The 16,785-nt window shown below is 43.6% G+C and overlaps 1 protein-coding gene across 6 annotated transcripts in view; it reads left to right on the plus strand.

Annotated features, from left to right (window-relative positions):
- mybpc2a (myosin binding protein Ca) overlaps nucleotides 1–14,310 on the plus strand; it is a 68,167-nt gene extending 53,857 nt beyond the window's left edge. For all 6 annotated transcript variants that reach the window (XM_085783583.1, XM_085783584.1, XM_085783586.1 and 3 more), the window contains 11 exons: nucleotides 1,199–1,303; nucleotides 1,554–1,742; nucleotides 1,880–2,014; nucleotides 3,115–3,282; nucleotides 4,163–4,251; nucleotides 6,008–6,203; nucleotides 7,899–8,038; nucleotides 9,444–9,603; nucleotides 11,302–11,438; nucleotides 12,658–12,844; nucleotides 13,877–14,310. In XM_085783583.1, coding sequence (XP_085639709.1) covers nucleotides 1,199–1,303; nucleotides 1,554–1,742; nucleotides 1,880–2,014; nucleotides 3,115–3,282; nucleotides 4,163–4,251; nucleotides 6,008–6,203; nucleotides 7,899–8,038; nucleotides 9,444–9,603; nucleotides 11,302–11,438; nucleotides 12,658–12,844; nucleotides 13,877–13,908 — 1,538 coding nt within the window. In that variant the 3' untranslated portion in view covers nucleotides 13,909–14,310. The remainder of the gene's footprint in view (nucleotides 1–1,198; nucleotides 1,304–1,553; nucleotides 1,743–1,879; nucleotides 2,015–3,114; nucleotides 3,283–4,162; nucleotides 4,252–6,007; nucleotides 6,204–7,898; nucleotides 8,039–9,443; nucleotides 9,604–11,301; nucleotides 11,439–12,657; nucleotides 12,845–13,876) is intronic.
- The last annotated feature ends 2,475 nt before the right edge of the window (nucleotides 14,311–16,785 follow it).

Here is a 16,785-nt window from a genome sequence, read left to right on the forward strand (position 1 = left end):
CAGAGCCGTTTTCGAGGTAAATACAGGGTAAATACAGGGTAAATACAGGGTAAATACGGAGACTGCTTGCTGAATAACTGCCCCTGAAGGCAACGCACATCAGCGGTTTTGTATGAATTTACCTCGAAAACGGCTCTGTTTCGTATCGTTCCGTCATTATCTCATAGCGTGGTGGTTGTGCAGCTCACAACTTGTCTACAAAAGCGCTGTGGAGTTTTGGGATTTTGTATTTGATGAGTTTAATGAGGGAAACCAAGAAATTCCGTTAGCCTCCATAGCGTAGCTCTGAGCAGCCAGCTGCTGCGCTCCGCCGTACTGAAAATAGCTTACACCGACAATTAAAGGTAATGAACCTACTGCTATGACTATAGCAATTATGGCAATGGGCCAATTTGCCAAAATGTTGAACTATCCCTTTAAGCTCATTCAAGAATAAAATGACATGAATAATAACCAGTGACTGTAATGCTGTAAAAAATAATTCAAAATAATATAAAATTGATTTGATAAAACACTTAAAGGTCCCATATTGTATGTAGGTAGATGTCCATGTCTTTTGTGATTATAGAGCAGATTTAGGTTGCATAATAATTATGCTAAAGTATCAAAGCATTGAGTAACATAGAAATGCAAACAGCCTCAATTCAGAAACTGAGCCTTAAAACCAGCTGTCAGTACTTCCTGTAACTTTGTGATGTCACAACAAAGCAGCCACCAAGCCCCGCCCACCTGGACCCACCAACCAACACATGCAGGATTTGGTTTCTCTGAATGTTTTATACCACACGTTTTAAATTCCTAAAACCATAAATATGTATTCTTATGGCTCGAAACCTCAAATTAAACATAAAAGAAGAGTAAAATCTGGGAACTTAATGGTTCAGGAGGAAGATCAGCTCCTCCACTAATTATAGGGTCAGTGGTTTGATTTCCATCTGCTCCAATTTGTTATTCAAGGTGTCTTTCAGCAAGAAACTGAACTCCCCAGTTATGTAAGTTAAAGCCTCTATATGAAACCATTTACCACTTTCTTATCCAAATAGGACGAGAAAGAAGAAAATGTTTGAGTTAGTTACAAAAAAGAAAGAGGTTTAACTTCAACATCTGCCTGATAATCCACTTCCTCTCACTCCCTCATTTCTCTCTCTGTTTCATCTCCCCTCTCTTCTCCATCTCCAACTGTAACCTGCCTCTCCAGATGTGCCCAACCCTCCTGAGAACGTCAAATGCGCGTCAGTTGGCGAGGACTCTGCCATGATCACATGGGACGCTCCCTCGTTTGACGGCGGAGTTCCCGTTAAAGGTAAAACCATGAAACACAACACACACACACACACACACACGGCATCTAACGCTCACATCTGATGTCTCTTCCTCCCCCGGGGGGACGAGGAGGAAGGGAGGGCGGGGGGAAAACAGCAGTTTAGACGCCTCTGTGTTTATTTATTATAGCGCAGAATGTTTTTGAACTCCTTTCCAAGAGACAACGCCGACGCCAAGCTGCTTTTTTTTAAATTAAAGAACTCCAATGTAAAGTTATCGTCTCCTTTCAGGGTATCTGATGGAGAGGAAGAAGATCGGCTCGTCCAGATGGACCAGGCTCAACTTTGATGTTTACGAGTCGACCACGTACGAGGCGAAGAAGATGATTGAGGGCGTTCTTTATGAGATGAGAGTGTTTGCAGTCAACGGCATCGGCATCTCTCAGCCCAGTGCAAGCTCTAAGCCCTTCATGCCCATTGGTGCGTTGCCATTTGTCATTAGCAGAATGGTTAATTAACAGAGGTTGCGCACACAATGCTCATCGAGGCAGCTTAACCTGCCTCCCATCCCATTTACACTGGGTATTAACGTATTAATTAGCTCCTGTCTCTCTCAGCCCCCACCGGCGAGCCCACTCGTCTCATGGTGGAAGATGTGACAGACACTACCTGCGCACTCAAGTGGCGTCCTCCGGAGAAAATCGGAGCGGGCGGCATAGACGGATACATCATCGAGTACTGCAAGGAAGGAAGTAAATATACTGCGAGAAATAGAAAAACCACTTCACAGTGATGGCGGTGGGATCGAGGGTTTATCGTTTGTAACTAACGGCGGCATTAAATCTGCAAAGCATTAAATTGATTATTAATGCATCATAGATCTGTATTACTTTAGGGTGATTAGTTAATTAAGGTGGTGAGAAAAGAAAAACCTTTTTGGTTCATGTTTATTCTTCTCCAGCACAACTTTCTTTGTCGTCTTCTTTTTCTTTTTTTTTTTAGATGTTTTAGTTTTGTACCTAGCTAGGACTGGGTTTTTTTTTTAAGAAATGGCCCCAAAGTCGATAAACCACTTTCTGAAACATTGATCGTCCAGTCACACACGCTCAACAAACATTACAGTACATATCCAATCACATAACAAATGCAGAGGGAATCAATAGATTAAATATTTTGTTTGAGTTTTAAGAGTTTTCCATCGTGGTCTTTTCTTAACCAAAAATAGTAAAAGAATAAAAACAAAAATGGATAAAACAGTGTGCTAATCTATGCTAATATCAGCTGCAGCCATTAGCAAAACAAGCTAAAGTTTAGATAAGCTTAACTTTAAAAACCAGGACAGAGAATATCATTGCATTTATATAATAATACGTTTGAGTTTGTTGAATAAAATCAGCTGTGCAGGTTTTAGCTTTAGTCCCTTTAGCCCCAGTGTTTGAGCATCATTTCATGGTATAGACATGTTTTAGTTTTTTTTAGCCTAATGTCAGTGAAAGCTAACTAGTTACAGCTTTAAATTATCATGTCATTTGGCAAAACTAGTAGGTACCAGGTAGAAACGAGAACCGCATTGTTTCATAAAGTACCAAGAAGTTCAAGTGGTAAATTTGGCCTCGTTATCACTGTAATACACTGATATTATGCTGAAGTTGGACTGTAAATTTTGGTATTTGGTATAGAAACAGTAAGTGTTGGGAGTTGGATTTTAAAAAGTGAACAAAATTCACACCTTTCTAACAAACTTCTTAAAATAATCCCAAAACCAGAAAACCAGAACATCTCTGGTTCTGTTTGTCTCTGATCTGTTTCCCCCCCAACCTCCTCCTCTTCTGATCCGACTCTTTCACCTCAGGCGACCAGTGGGTGCAGGCTAACGAGGAGCCGGTGTCCAAGACCATGTACAGGGTGAAGGGTCTCCCAGTGGGGGAGAAGATGCTGTTCAGAGTGGTGGCGGTCAACATCGCCGGCCGCAGCCCCCCCGCCACGCTGGGCCAGGCCGTCACTATCAGAGAGATCATGGGTCAGATACATGTTTGAGGTCCCCTGTCTGTCTGTCTTTTAACAGAATATGTATTTCATATGCAAAATATCTAATATCCACATCCGTTAAATGCCCATTATAATATTATAAATGTAGATGTTTGTGTTAAAGCTCCATACAGTATAAAGGTAGATGTTTGTATTAAAGTTCCTTCAGAATAAAGGTAGATGTTTGTGTTAAAGCTCCATACAGTATAAAGGTAGATGTCCATGTGTAGTCTGATTATAAAGCAGCTCTAGGTTCTATATTAATACTGTGAAAGCATCAAAGCCTCAGTCCACAGAGAAATGCACACAGCCTGTATTCAGAAACTGAGCCTTAAAACCAGCCATCAGGTCTTCCTGTGACGTTGTGATGTCACAACACAAGGCTCAGAGCTTCCTCTTATCTGATTGGCTCACTGACCTGAAGCTAAAGCTCCAAAATGAAGCCTGATAGAGACGTAAAAAGGGGCGCATGGCGACCGACCATACATTTCTATATTTTTGCGTCCATTTGTCCGACTTCCCATTTACCATAGCCCTCTAGAATAAGTTGGATTAATGGGTAGTTGGAGAAATGGGCTTTTGGGCAGTCGGACTGACGTATTCTCCCCCGTAGAAAGACACTGAGATAACTTTTGGTTTTCAAAATAAAAGCACAAGAGAGGTTACATTATGGACCTTTTTGGCTCTAACAGGAAACCAGTTTGGTACCAGTACAACCACTAAGTATCAAATTCACTACTGGGTCTTAGCAGCAGTGAAATCCCTGTATATATTGAAATATTTTCACATCTCGGTAACTTTAACATACTGTACACTTCACCCACAGCCTCCACTTATCTCCTCCTCTGCTCTCTGTCCCCTCCACCACCCAGAGTCCCCAAAGATCCGCCTGCCTCGACATCTGAGAACCAAACTCATCACGCGTGTAGGCGAGAAGGTGAACATAGTCATCCCCTTCCAGGTTAGTGAGTCCGAGTCCGGCCAAGCTCCTGCTTTTTATTTATTTATCTATTTATTTTCCTCCTCTTCCTCCTCCTCCTCGGGTCGATTTTTGATTATTCAGAGCAGATTTGCAACAAGCAGAGTGAAAAATCGAGCCCTGCCGAGCCGCTGCCGTACAAGGTGCTTAAAGATTACAAGGTTGTTCTTTCTCACTCACACTGACCTTGTGCTAAACGGCCACATCAGACTGTGAAGCATTGCAAAAAAAAACAAACAAAAAAAAAAAAAATTTGGGTTTATTTGAAAAGTGGTCAAAATGCAGCAGGAGCCTAAAAAGCCACTCCATGATGCACATTAAAATAGGTCATCGCACAGCACAGGGGTTTACAAGTGAAGTCAGGAGAAGTGGTTTATTTGAAGTCAAAACTCAACTGGGGCAAGAAGACGTGATTTAAAACAGCCTGTTTTAAATCTCGTCGTCTGCCCATAGTTTTTCCTGTAACGCGTCCAAATGCACTTTTACTTGTTCTCCATAGTGGAAATAACCAAATAACAGTTGAAGACATCCTCTCTGCTGCAATCTGATAGGGCAGTTTTCCCTCTTCTCCCTCTGAAATGCAAATGAGCTCTGTAAACCCTGCGAGTAACAGAGGGAGCCTGAGCTCAAAGGGCACGGGGAGCATCACATCGTTTGACAGCAGCTTGCAAATTGTTGTAATGGTGAAGAGAAGCAAAGCACGAGGAGCAAAGAGGAGGAGGAGGAGAGGGGGGCATTGTTCTAAATAAAAATAGACAAGAGACAGTGAGCCTCGGCTGCGCTGGCTTTTGAAGAAGTGAGATGAAAAGAGGATTCGGAGACGGGAGGACGTGGCTTCACAGCGCTCTCCTGGGACAGACGAGCACCCACGGCGCCGTGGACGGACGCCACTCGAGATGGAAAATGTCTTCCGACTAAAAGATGAGATGTGTTGAAGCAGGACACGAGAAGACAGGACAGGACGTCCCCCCCCCCCCAAAACAGCCCACAGACAAAACATGATGAAACTGACTCACACCCAGAGTTTGGAGCAGAGATGTCAGTGTCTGTATCCAGATTTAAACAGGAAGTGGGCGTGGTTTCACAACAATTATTGATTACATATAAGAACAGATGTCATCAAGTTACTAAAAAACTTAAGATTGAAGGAAGTAATGTTAATTCTGGTAATACAGAGGCTCTCAAAGTATCAAATATATTACGATATAAAATAGCCATGTAAATAATTATTTTTTACCCTACTTAACTTTTACACCTGTTTTTTATGACTTCTAAGCTTAATTCAAATGTAAATGCAATGTTTACAGAGGTCCCACTGCTATTAACTGCTGATTAAACATGCTACAAATTCAGAGAACACGTACACTGCAAAAACTCACAACTCAACAGAAGAGTTTCTGGAGACACACACACACACACAAAGAGGAATGCTAAGCTAACAGTTCATATTTGCAATAATATCTGAATCATGTGATATAAACGTTATAATAAACAAAGAAAATCACCTTATTTTCATAATTTTAATATATTTTGACAACATCTAAAGTCAAAAAGCATTGAATCAAATTTTAAATTATTTACTTTGGCTTGTTGTTTACTTCTCTGCTGCTGTTACAAGTGAATTAAAAGTCTCTTATCCAGTTCACACTATAACAACTAGTCCTATTAAGAAGTCTCACACTGATCAAATATCTCTCTCCTTTATTCCTCTGTCTTCTTCCTGTCCATGCACCTGCAGGGGAAGCCCCGCCCCGTCGTCACCTGGCTGAAAGACGACGCCCCGCTGGAGGATAAATCGGTGGGAACCCGCATCAGCGAGGTGGACAGCATCCTCTTCATCCGCACGTCGGAGCGAGCCCACTCCGGGAAGTACACGCTGCACGTCCAGATCGAGAACATGTCGGACAGCGCCGACATACACATCCAGGTCGTAGGTCAGTGAACGCCACGTCAACACTTCCTGTATTTCTCTCATTAAGATTAGAGCCTCATGTGTGATGGTGTTAAAGGGATAGTTCACCCAAAATTGAAATTTCACTCATTATCTACTCACCCTCATGTCGACTAAGGGCTGGGAGAAGTTTCAGAGTCCTCCGTGGCTTCTCTGAGTTACAGGGGGTCTCGGCGTAACAGTGCATGTCCATATAACGGTTGCAAATGGATACCAACTGTCTTCGTAACAAAAAGACACACCAAAAAACATCCAAATACCTCCATGCTGCTCGTATGTGATGTCCGTCTTGTATTGAAGCCCCGAAATGCGAAATTGTCCCGAAAAACAATTAAATAAGTCTATTTTTCAAGCTTGTTTTGTAGCGGAAGCTTCTTGAAGCTCCTCTTAATTGGACAAACTGGGAAGAGGAGCTTCCGCTGCAAACAAGCTTGAAAAATAGACTTATTTAATTTTTTTCGGGACAATTTCGCATTTCGGGGCTTCAATATCCATTTGCAACCGTTATATGGACATGCACTGCTACGCCGAGACCCCCTGTAACTCAGAGAAGCCACGGAGGAATCTGAAACTTCTCCCAGCCCTTAGTCGACATGAGGGTGAGTAGATAATGAGTGAAATTTCAATTTTGGGTGAACTATCCCTTTAATAACCTGTTTGGAGGGGGATCACGGCTCGAGGCCAAATCTGTGTCACATGTCACAAGTTTTTTTTTTTTTGATGATAATTCCTAATTTCATCCTCCTAAGAATCTGTGACTCAAAGTAGAAAATCATCAAAGCTCTGATTCGTAATCCCTGCTCCTTGCGCTGCCACCGCCACCGCCACCTCAGCGACCCGCCAGCTCGCTGCTCCTCATCTCACGGTCGGTCTCCACCTCTCCACCTCCCCGACCCGAGGTGGATTATTTGGCGGCGGGGCTCTGCTGGGATTATTTGCGTGTAGACTGGGATTAGGCCTGGATTTTGAGGGCTACTCTGTCACTTCCTCTGCTGGGAAAGTTGAGCTAATGAGAGGCTGCAGCTCCTCTGATCAGCCTCGTCCTCCTCCTCCTCCTCCATGTGTCACCGCACTCTTTCAGCAGGAGACAGTGCAGGAGGGATTAACAGACACAAACTGTTGTAGCTCCTGCTCACAGTTCTGTACAGTAGAAAGATTAATGACAAATACATTACTATGTTGTACAGTATTTCTGCACAGCTCGGGCCACACAGAGGCGTCGCTGATAAACACACACACACGCTTTATTCTTCTCTATTATAATCCACAGCTGTGATTTCTCAGTTCTCCAGCTCAGTGCCAACACAGTTTTTCCACTCTTGCATGCATCTATCGCCGACTTCTTCCCTGAACCTTTGTCTTTTGCTCTGCTAATCTGTCTTTTTTTTTTTGCCAAATCTCCTCTGCTGCAAGTGTAGATTTCTTTCTCTCTATGGGACTTCCTCTGCTCCAGATCTGTTAATCAATCCTCTCCTCTGCCTCTAAAAAGCTTTCTCCTGCATCTCTCTCTCCAGCCGGGGAGAAGGAGTTAGTTATCTCCACCGGCTGTACAGTGTGTTCTCCTCTCTCCTCTCCTCTGCTGCTTGTGACTGTCTAATGAACTTGTCTCTGGCACGAAAAAACCCTTCCTCAACTCTCGTCTCTTCCACTCTTTGCCTCCTCTCACAATCCCATCCAGAAAAGCCGGGACCTCCCATCGCCGTGCATGTGACAGACGTGTGGGGCTTCAACGCTGCGTTGGAGTGGAAGCCGCCGAAAGACGACGGCAACTGCGAGATTATCGGCTACACCATTCAGAAGGCTGACAAGAAGACTAAGGTACGTGTGAGCTGGAGATGGTGCGTTCAGGTTCAGCTGAAGTCTGAGTGTTTTTTATGTAAAGCTTCTTAACGGAGTGAAACGAGGTTGGTGCAACGCTCTCTGCAGATTCATTTAGTTTTAGTTTCATACAGTATCAGCGTGTTGTTTGTTTTATCTCGTCTTAAATAACCAGTCAGTCTGGATTTAACTGACAGATGTGAGATGTGATTACAGTAATAATCTGACAATCACATGAACACTGATCAAAAAAATAAAAATAAAAAAATATATAAAATTTGAAAGAATCTGAATTTGCACATTATCGGTTCAGATTATTAGTAATTAATTAGTTAATGTTAGAGAGAACAAGAACTGTTCTACACAACGCAGCTGCACTGATATTTTCCACGCTATGTGAACGCATCACAAACTTTAAATGGGTACAGTATTCAAAATAGGAGATGGGCTTTTTCATCAATTTCAATATGGGCGTATTCTCATTATTTTATGAACAAGTGCTCAATATTTCACAAATCTCGCTGGTTTAGAGAAAAATAAAAAAGTGTATTCCACAAAACTGGAATGGTTTCAGTGACGTAGGTCAAAATTATTTTTATTAATTTAAATCAATGTGTTATTTTGACAGCTCTTACAGTATTTAAATAAATATATTTTTTATGTTATAATAGCCCGACCTGACCAGACCAGGGCTGTTGTTTTTAACTCTGATACTTTCACATTTATGTAAATAAAGAGCCAATGATGATGGAAACCAAATGATTTCAGATGCACTTACAAACTGACCGAATAGACTGTAACTTTTTAAATTCTCAATCATCAACTCAAAGTTATTATAAATAAATAACAATGTGGTACGTCCGTCTGCAGGTGGTTAAACGCTGATTAGTTTTTCTGTGATGCAACTTTAGCGTCACAAATCGTGCATTTCACAGTATCGTCATCTGGTTTTGTCAAAGTATTTCCAGGCGTCGTTTTTCCTGCTTGTGGCTGTGATCGTGGTCAGCGACGAGGATTATTTGAGTGCTTGTTCCCATCCTTAGATGAGACGGTGTCTAATAAATCGTGGCATTGATCGTTTGTAGTTGGCAGAGATGAGAGTGGAGCAGAAAGATAAACAGAACTTGTATCAGTGTTATTTTGATGTTTCTATTGGCACCTACACAGAGGGGGAGGGGGAGGGGGAGGTTTGTCACTGAGCTGCAGAGCCTGACTCAACCGTCATGGTCGTTATGTTTTATGAATGGAGCGGACGGTGGATGAGGACATGGACATGGATACTGGGGGACAGAAGCTTCTCCAGCTTATCCAGATCTCAGGCTCGGCTCTAAGCCTCTCTGAACCTCTCTCTCTCTCTCTCTCTCTCTCACACACACACACACACACACACACACACACACATCAGGATTGGTTCACGGTCTATGAGCACAACCGCAGGCCCAGCTGCACCGTGTCTGACCTGGTCATGGGGAACGAGTATTCCTTTCGAGTGTTCAGCGAAAACATCTGCGGCCTCAGCGACGACGCCGGAATCAGCAAGAACACGGCCGCCATCACCAAAACAGGTAATGAGCCCCCTGCAGAGCGCCGCGCACCCAAACACAACACAACACCGATGCAAGAGGAGGGTTAAAGGAATAGTTCACCTCTTGCTGATGAATACTCCGGAGTAGTTTTTTATTCCTCAAAGTGCTGTAAAAATGCCCTAAATTACGTCATTTCAAGTAAACTCTGGACTATATCCCTATGTAGGTGAGTCAATAATGACTGAATTTCATTTTTTGGTGAACTATTCCTTTAAAGCTGCACGATGCTTTGTGGTGCGTTCAATGAACAACACAGTACACACAACACCAAGAGGAGCAATATTTAAAGGAGACATATTATGTCCCTTTTCCACAAATTAAAATAGTTCCCAGGCGTCCTTAAGACATGTCTGTGACATGCTTCAGTCAAAATACCCCAAGGATCAAACATCACAGCTCTTTTCAAACACTAAAAACAGCCCTGTTCAGAGCAGCTGGTTTCAGTGCCTGTCCCTTTAAATGCAAATGAACCACTGCTTGCCCCGCCCCTTCTACTGGTACCAGGTAGGGGTGGTATTATGCAAATTTGAATCCTAGTTACATCACTGGAAGACAATCGGGAACAACTCGTACAACATGGATTTTAACCTCAGGATCCCCAAATATTACAGGTTTTTTAAAATCAGTTCTCACATTTTGGCGGCTGGAAGGCAAGAAAAACATCCAAATATATGTTAAAGAGCCTTCAAAAAGTGATATTTCCATAATATGTCCCCTTTAATAACATAGCACATGAAATAAAATCCAACTTGTTTTGATTTTTACCACTTTGTTGACTCAAACTTCACATGGAGAGATTAATTTATTCACTAAAGTGAAATATTCTTTGACAGAATATTAAATAGTAAATAACATTAATGCCGGCTGCACATTATGAAAGCAACCAGGCTGGGAAATTAACACCTGCCACCGGCCAAATGCTGCTAAGCGTTGTTGTGTTGTTGTAGCGTTGTGTTGGTGCGTTTGCTTACTCCACCAGAAGATCTGGCAGCCGACCAGCCCGTCTCATTTTTTTGTTTTCCAAGGAGCAGTCTGGCCTGTAAAATAGTGAGAGTTGTTGATCGTAGTCGCCCCCACCTCAACACCCACCAGCCCACCCCCGACCAACCTCTCCAGATAATTAAAATCGTAATCACACGTTTGGATTCACACGTTTGTGCAGCAGAACGTGGTGGCGAACCGAAGGCACAACAACGCAGGAGGTGATTAATTATTCACTATGTTTTACACAGAGCAGAGTCCTGGATCAATATTTTGGTGTAGGAGAGATTAAACCAAAACCAAACCAGATTCATTCAACAGCTTCTGGCCGTCGTCTCGTCTTCCATCAGGCAGGAGTCAGTCACCGTGATACAAAACATTTATTTCAGACTATTCTCTATGAAATTCAGTCGTTTCAATGGGGTAAAGAATATATTTTCAAGAAGGAGATCTGTACTTACTGTACGTCTTCTTCTGTATCTCATCTCCTTGGACTTATCAAGTAGCTGCAGCAGTTCGTCCTCACACGGAGACTCCTCTTCTCTTCAGTGTCGCCGCTTTAGATTAAACCAATGGAATAAAAACCACGGCGTCTGCACCTCACTCTGAGTATGTGTGTGTGTTTTTCTAGTAATAACTGACTCCTCTGTGTGTGTGTGTGTGTGTGTGTGTGTGTGTGTGTGTGTGTCCGTCCAGGTTTGGACTACAACCCTGCACCCTTCAAAGAGATGGACATGGCCAGATCCCCCAAGTTCACAGCGCCCCTGGTGGATAGGAGTGTGGTCGCAGGTTACACCACCGCCATCAGCTGTGCAGTCCGCGGATACCCCAAGGTATAAATATATAAATACACATAAACACAACTTAAGTAACATAGTGACACTATTAACTATTGTTATACTTAGATTCTTAGTAATAAAGATTGATGAGACATATTTCAATTAAATTCCGTATATATTTACGTATGTTTCTTCCGTATTTTTCTTCCGACTATTGCTCTTTTCATATTTTTATATTTATTATCTGTGCTCTATATTTCTTCACTCTATCCGCTGCTGCTGCAACACTAGCTGCGCTTACTTGGACACTTTTTCCTCTTTCCGATTGAATTTGTTCCGAATGAGTCTGAGAATTTTAATTTCTTTCGGTTTAAGAAAAGGTTTATTCCACCTCTGACCTCTCTGAAACCGAAGGAAATTTCTTTCAGTTTGAGCATGTTCCTTCGATATGAGGTGTTTATATGGAGTAGTTTCATTCGGTTTGAGCTTTTAAACCGAATGAAACCGGAATATTTTGGTCCATGTAAACGCACTTACAGTGAATTTCTCCATCATGGCTTGAATAAAGGATTATTATCTTATCTTAAATTTGTCTAGTTAGAAACAACCGGTTAGTTTTAGACGTGTAGGATATTTTTGAATATTTTCTATGTGTGTATTTTGATGCTGCTCACATTTCTATTAATATAAACTATTAAATATTTATCTGCCGACTAAAAAATCATCTAAATGTGGATCGTTTTTATATGAAACACTCATAAAGAAGTCATGATACCTGAAGAAAACGACTAATTAGCCCTGTGTTTACAGTGTGTAACGTCCCTCAACGTTAGCCGACTCATCGTGTTTGTGAACGCCGTGCCCTCCCGCCCCGGTCGCCGTGGCACGCAGCCACGCCACAGATTTCCTGCTTTGTGTTTTTCCGAGCGAGCTACGAGTTTAAAGTGTCAAACAGCGAGTGTGGAGCAGTGAGGGAGGGTTTTGATGCCTTTGCAGCTGAGGTGTATTTTTGTGTCTGAAGCGAGAACAAGAGGTGGAGCAGAAACATCTTTGAACACGTTTCTGTTTTTTTTTTGTTCCGTTTTTTTTTATCCAGTCGAATCGGCAAAGATTTGTCAAGCCGAAATGTTGACCTAATTTCACCTCTTCCCTCTCTCTCTCTACTCTCCTCCCCTCCCAACATCCCTCGCTCTGTTTATACACTCCCTCCCTCTTTTTTTTCTCTCCTCCATCCCGCCAATTTTCACCTCCTCCTCCTCCAACTGTTCCTCAGCCAAAGATCATTTGGATGAAGAACAACATGATCATCGGTGAAGACCCGAAGTTCCTGATGCAGAACAACCAGGGCGTGTTGACTCTGAACATCCGCAAGCCGAGCCTGTTCGACGGCGGCCGCTACACCTGCAGGGCCGTCAACGACCTCGGGCAGGACGAGGTCGAGTGCAAGCTGGAGGTTCGAGGTACAGCACACTTCCTTAAAAAAATTTAAAAAAAACTCTAGCTCAGTGGTTCCCAACCTTTTTTTGGCCCGTGACGTGACCCCATATTGAAATAACAAATTTCTGGCGACCCCCGATCACGTGCAGTCATGTGATCGCAGCCGTCAGCTCAGATGTTTTTATGCTGCATTTTATCTGAACTCGATTTATATTTGAGAAAGTGAAAGTATAGAATACAGTTGTTTAAAGGGATAGTTCAACATTTTGGCAAATTGGCCCATTGCCATAACCCCTATAGTCATAGCAGTAGTTTTGTTGTCTTTAATTGTCGGTGCAAGCTATTTTTAGAACGGCGGAGCAGAGGCTTGTCCACAAGAGCGTTTTGGAGTTGTTGGATTGTGTATTTGATGAGTTTGATGAGGGAAACCAAGAAATCCAATGAGCCTCCGTAGCGTAGCTCTGAGCAGCTTGCCGCTCTGCTCCGCCGTTTTAAAAATAGCTTGCACCGACAATTAAAGGTAACGAACCTACTGCTAAGACTATAGGGATTATGGCAATGGGCCAATTTGCCAAAATGTTGAACTATCCCTTTAAGATTGTGTGGTGTTTTTAATCATAATTTTAAAGAGAATAATAATTAGTTAAAAGATTACTAGACACAGGCGACCACATTTGAATTCCAGGCAACCCCATGTGGGGTCCCGACCCCACAGTTGAAAAACGCTGCTGTAGCTCTTCCCATAATGCCTCAGTCGGAGCTGTAAAGAGAGCGTGCGACCCCGGGGGCGTGTCTCTGACAGCCTTCAATAAAGCTCAGCATGACAAATCTCCATCTCCTTCAACTTTCCTCCGACTGAGCTCCTCTTGTTTTGCGAAGCTGAAATTCGGGCGCTAAAAATAAATCACCTTATTGTATTTGTCAGTTTAAAGTTTGAACGTCCCGAGCTCTGCGTTTTGTTTTTATCTTTCTTTTTTCTCTTCTTTTTTCCAACAGGATGATGATCTACCGGCCTCTCGCGCTCATTTAAATTTCTCTTTCTCTCTCTTTTGCAGTCGCACAAGATAAAGCAGAGGAGAAGAAATGAGCGACAGCACGAAACAGCAGAGGATACAGTCGAACAGGAATAGTAGTGGATTATGTATAACGGGATAGTCATGAATAAATATGATTAGAATAGATCGCTGCTGAGCCACTAAAGCCAAACCCCCTCCTCTGTCCTGTACGCTTCGCCTCTCGCCGCCACCAACACCGCCGCCGCAATGACGAACACCACCATCAGTAAGACGCCATAAATTCTTACAGCAAGCTGCCACCTTGTCCGAGAGACGCCACAGTGTTAGTGTAGCTGCTGCTCTGCACCCGCTGTGACCACACACACACACACACACACACACATACACAGACTCACACAGACACACACACAGAGATGGATTTGTCTTATCTGTGAAGTGGAGCTGTCACTGAACACACTTATAAAACAGCCTTTCATCCATTACGGCGTCCTGTGTGGTCTGTTCTGCGTGTGCATGTGTGTGTGTGAGACGTTTTTATAGACGGTTGTGATGAATTTATGATTGTGTGTCCTCCTCTTCTTCCTCTTCCTCCTCATCATCGTGGTCGTTGCAGAGTCTGGTGATGCTTGAACGGAGGGATCGTCTGGCTGCACGGAGCCACCAGGATTAAAGGGAAAGTCCGGTCATTTTTGACCCCTAAATCATTTTCCTGATGGTCACCCAGTGTTCACGGGAGCAAAAAACGCGACTAAAATTGATGCAGGCAAACCAGAGTTACAGCATGGCTACCCAGCGCTAGGGATAGCGACAACGCTAACCCATGGGGGCAATTCTTTCAACCACAACAAACACTCAAAAAACAATCAAATATCTATGGTACATGACTGGAATCCTTTTGACACACCACTGAACTCATAAACTGTATAGTTATACTGAGTATAAACAGTATAAACTTTGTGTTTTTGCATGTTATCACTCACCTCAGATAGCCGAACTCTGAAACATCCTGGAGAGACATTACGATCTGATCGCGCCTGCTCTCCCCACCACAGAAACAAACACGTTTTCCTTGTTGTGATGATTTCTTTACAAAAATAAACGGTGGAGCAGTGCAGTGGTAATGTCCAAAATATCTCTGACCGTTTATTTTTGTAAAGAAATCATCACAACAAGGAAAAAGTGTTTGTTTCTGTGGCGGGGAGAGCAGGCGCTCTGCGATCGGATCGTAATGTCTTTCCAGGATGTTTCAGAGTTCGGCTATCTGAGGTGAGTGACACAAAGTTTATACTGTTTATACTGTACACTATATGAGTTCAGTGGTGTCTATAAGGATTCCAGTCATGTACCATAGATATTTGAGTGTTTGTTGTGGTTGAAAGAATTTCCCCCATGGGTTAGCGTTGTTGCTATCCCTAGCGCCGGGTAGCCATGGTGTAACTCAATTTTAGTCGCGTTTTTTGCTCCCCCCAACACTGGGTGACCATCAGGACAATGATGTAGGGGTTAAAAATGGCCGGAATTCTCCTTTAAAGGGGTTTTCATGTGCAGATAAAGACCTGCTGCATCCTTACACACACACACACACTTCCTCTCCAATCCCCACATGCTCTCTCACACACACACTCCACCCGCCTCCTCATGCCATGACCTATAGTGATAGGCCTTTACAGATACATGGCTCACGCTCACATGCAAACGCAAACACACACACACACACACTCCGAATCAGGGTCTCATTAGCATCACACACTAGAGACTAATTAATGCACCCATCAACGCTGCCCTAATTAGCTCTCCCACGTCATTACTGAGCAAACGAATTACCGCTAATTTACACACCCGCAAAACAAACACAGCACCGGCTCTGCTGGGAGAGTCCGCCGCCGCTCGGCTCGGCTCAGCTCGCCAAATTAAAGCCTCACCGATCTGCTGCTGCAGCCCCGGACCGCCGTCCCAAGTGACCCTGTCCTCCCCCCCTGTAAACACACACACACACAGATATAACTGGACCATCTGATGTTGGAAGATTTGAGGGAAAGATCAAGTTAGAGACCAAAAAACAGAAGTTGTGACTGAAGTCATCAAATAGTTTATGTAGAGAGACGACACCGGTCTCCACTGAGGGAGTGTGTGTGTGTTTGTGTGTTTGTGTGTGTTCCCCTCCCCAGGCCTGTCCCAACAGCTGGCCCTGGTCTCACATCTGTCCAGCAGAGGGGGCAAGAGCACAGTGACAAAGACCAGGACTGACCATCAGGGCGTCTGTGGTGTAATTGAAAGCAGCAGGTGATTAGGAGCCGTTACAACAAACCGATGCATCAGCGGCTGAAGCTGCTCACCTGACGGCTTCTTCCTCTTCCTCCTCCTCTTCCTCTTCCTCCTCCTCCCCCTGCTCCTTCTCCTGTACAGTGCAGCATGTTGCCAAGAGATGAGAGAGGGGCAGAAGTGCCCAGATAAAGCAGGGAAAAGCCTCCAGATACCTGAAAGTAGGCCACGATTGGTTGCACAGTTAGACCTGCAGTGCAGCACAAAAGCTCAAATTTTGAACCCCGTTGAGCAGCAAATGAGCGAGAGTGTGTGCGTGTGTGTGTGAGTGTGTGTGTGCGTGGATTTACGTGCGGTGTTGATATAATCTCACTGTCAGTTAGCGGCGCCCGAGACGCACTGTGGTGTGTTACTGCGCTGATTGACACATGAAAGCGGCGCTGAGGGTACACCGCATGCTAGTTTGCATGGAAGTTTTTTTTTTTTTTTTTTGGTGGGGTAGGGTGGGGGAGGGTAGTGGGAGGGGGGGACACAGATTCTTCAGTAAAAGAAGAAGAAAAAAAGAAAAGAAAACAATGTGCAGACTGGATGATGCTCCACCTGAGCTCTGTTCCCGCTCTCACAAGTGATGCTCAGTTGCTAAGCGATCAAACTAATTGTATCTGCTGGCATCATCCACGACGAGC

This window comes from Trachurus japonicus, chromosome 8 (genome assembly GCF_045865225.1).
Source record: "Trachurus japonicus isolate A0001 chromosome 8, Traja_1.0".
Lineage (NCBI taxonomy): Eukaryota > Metazoa > Chordata > Actinopteri > Carangiformes > Carangidae > Trachurus > Trachurus japonicus.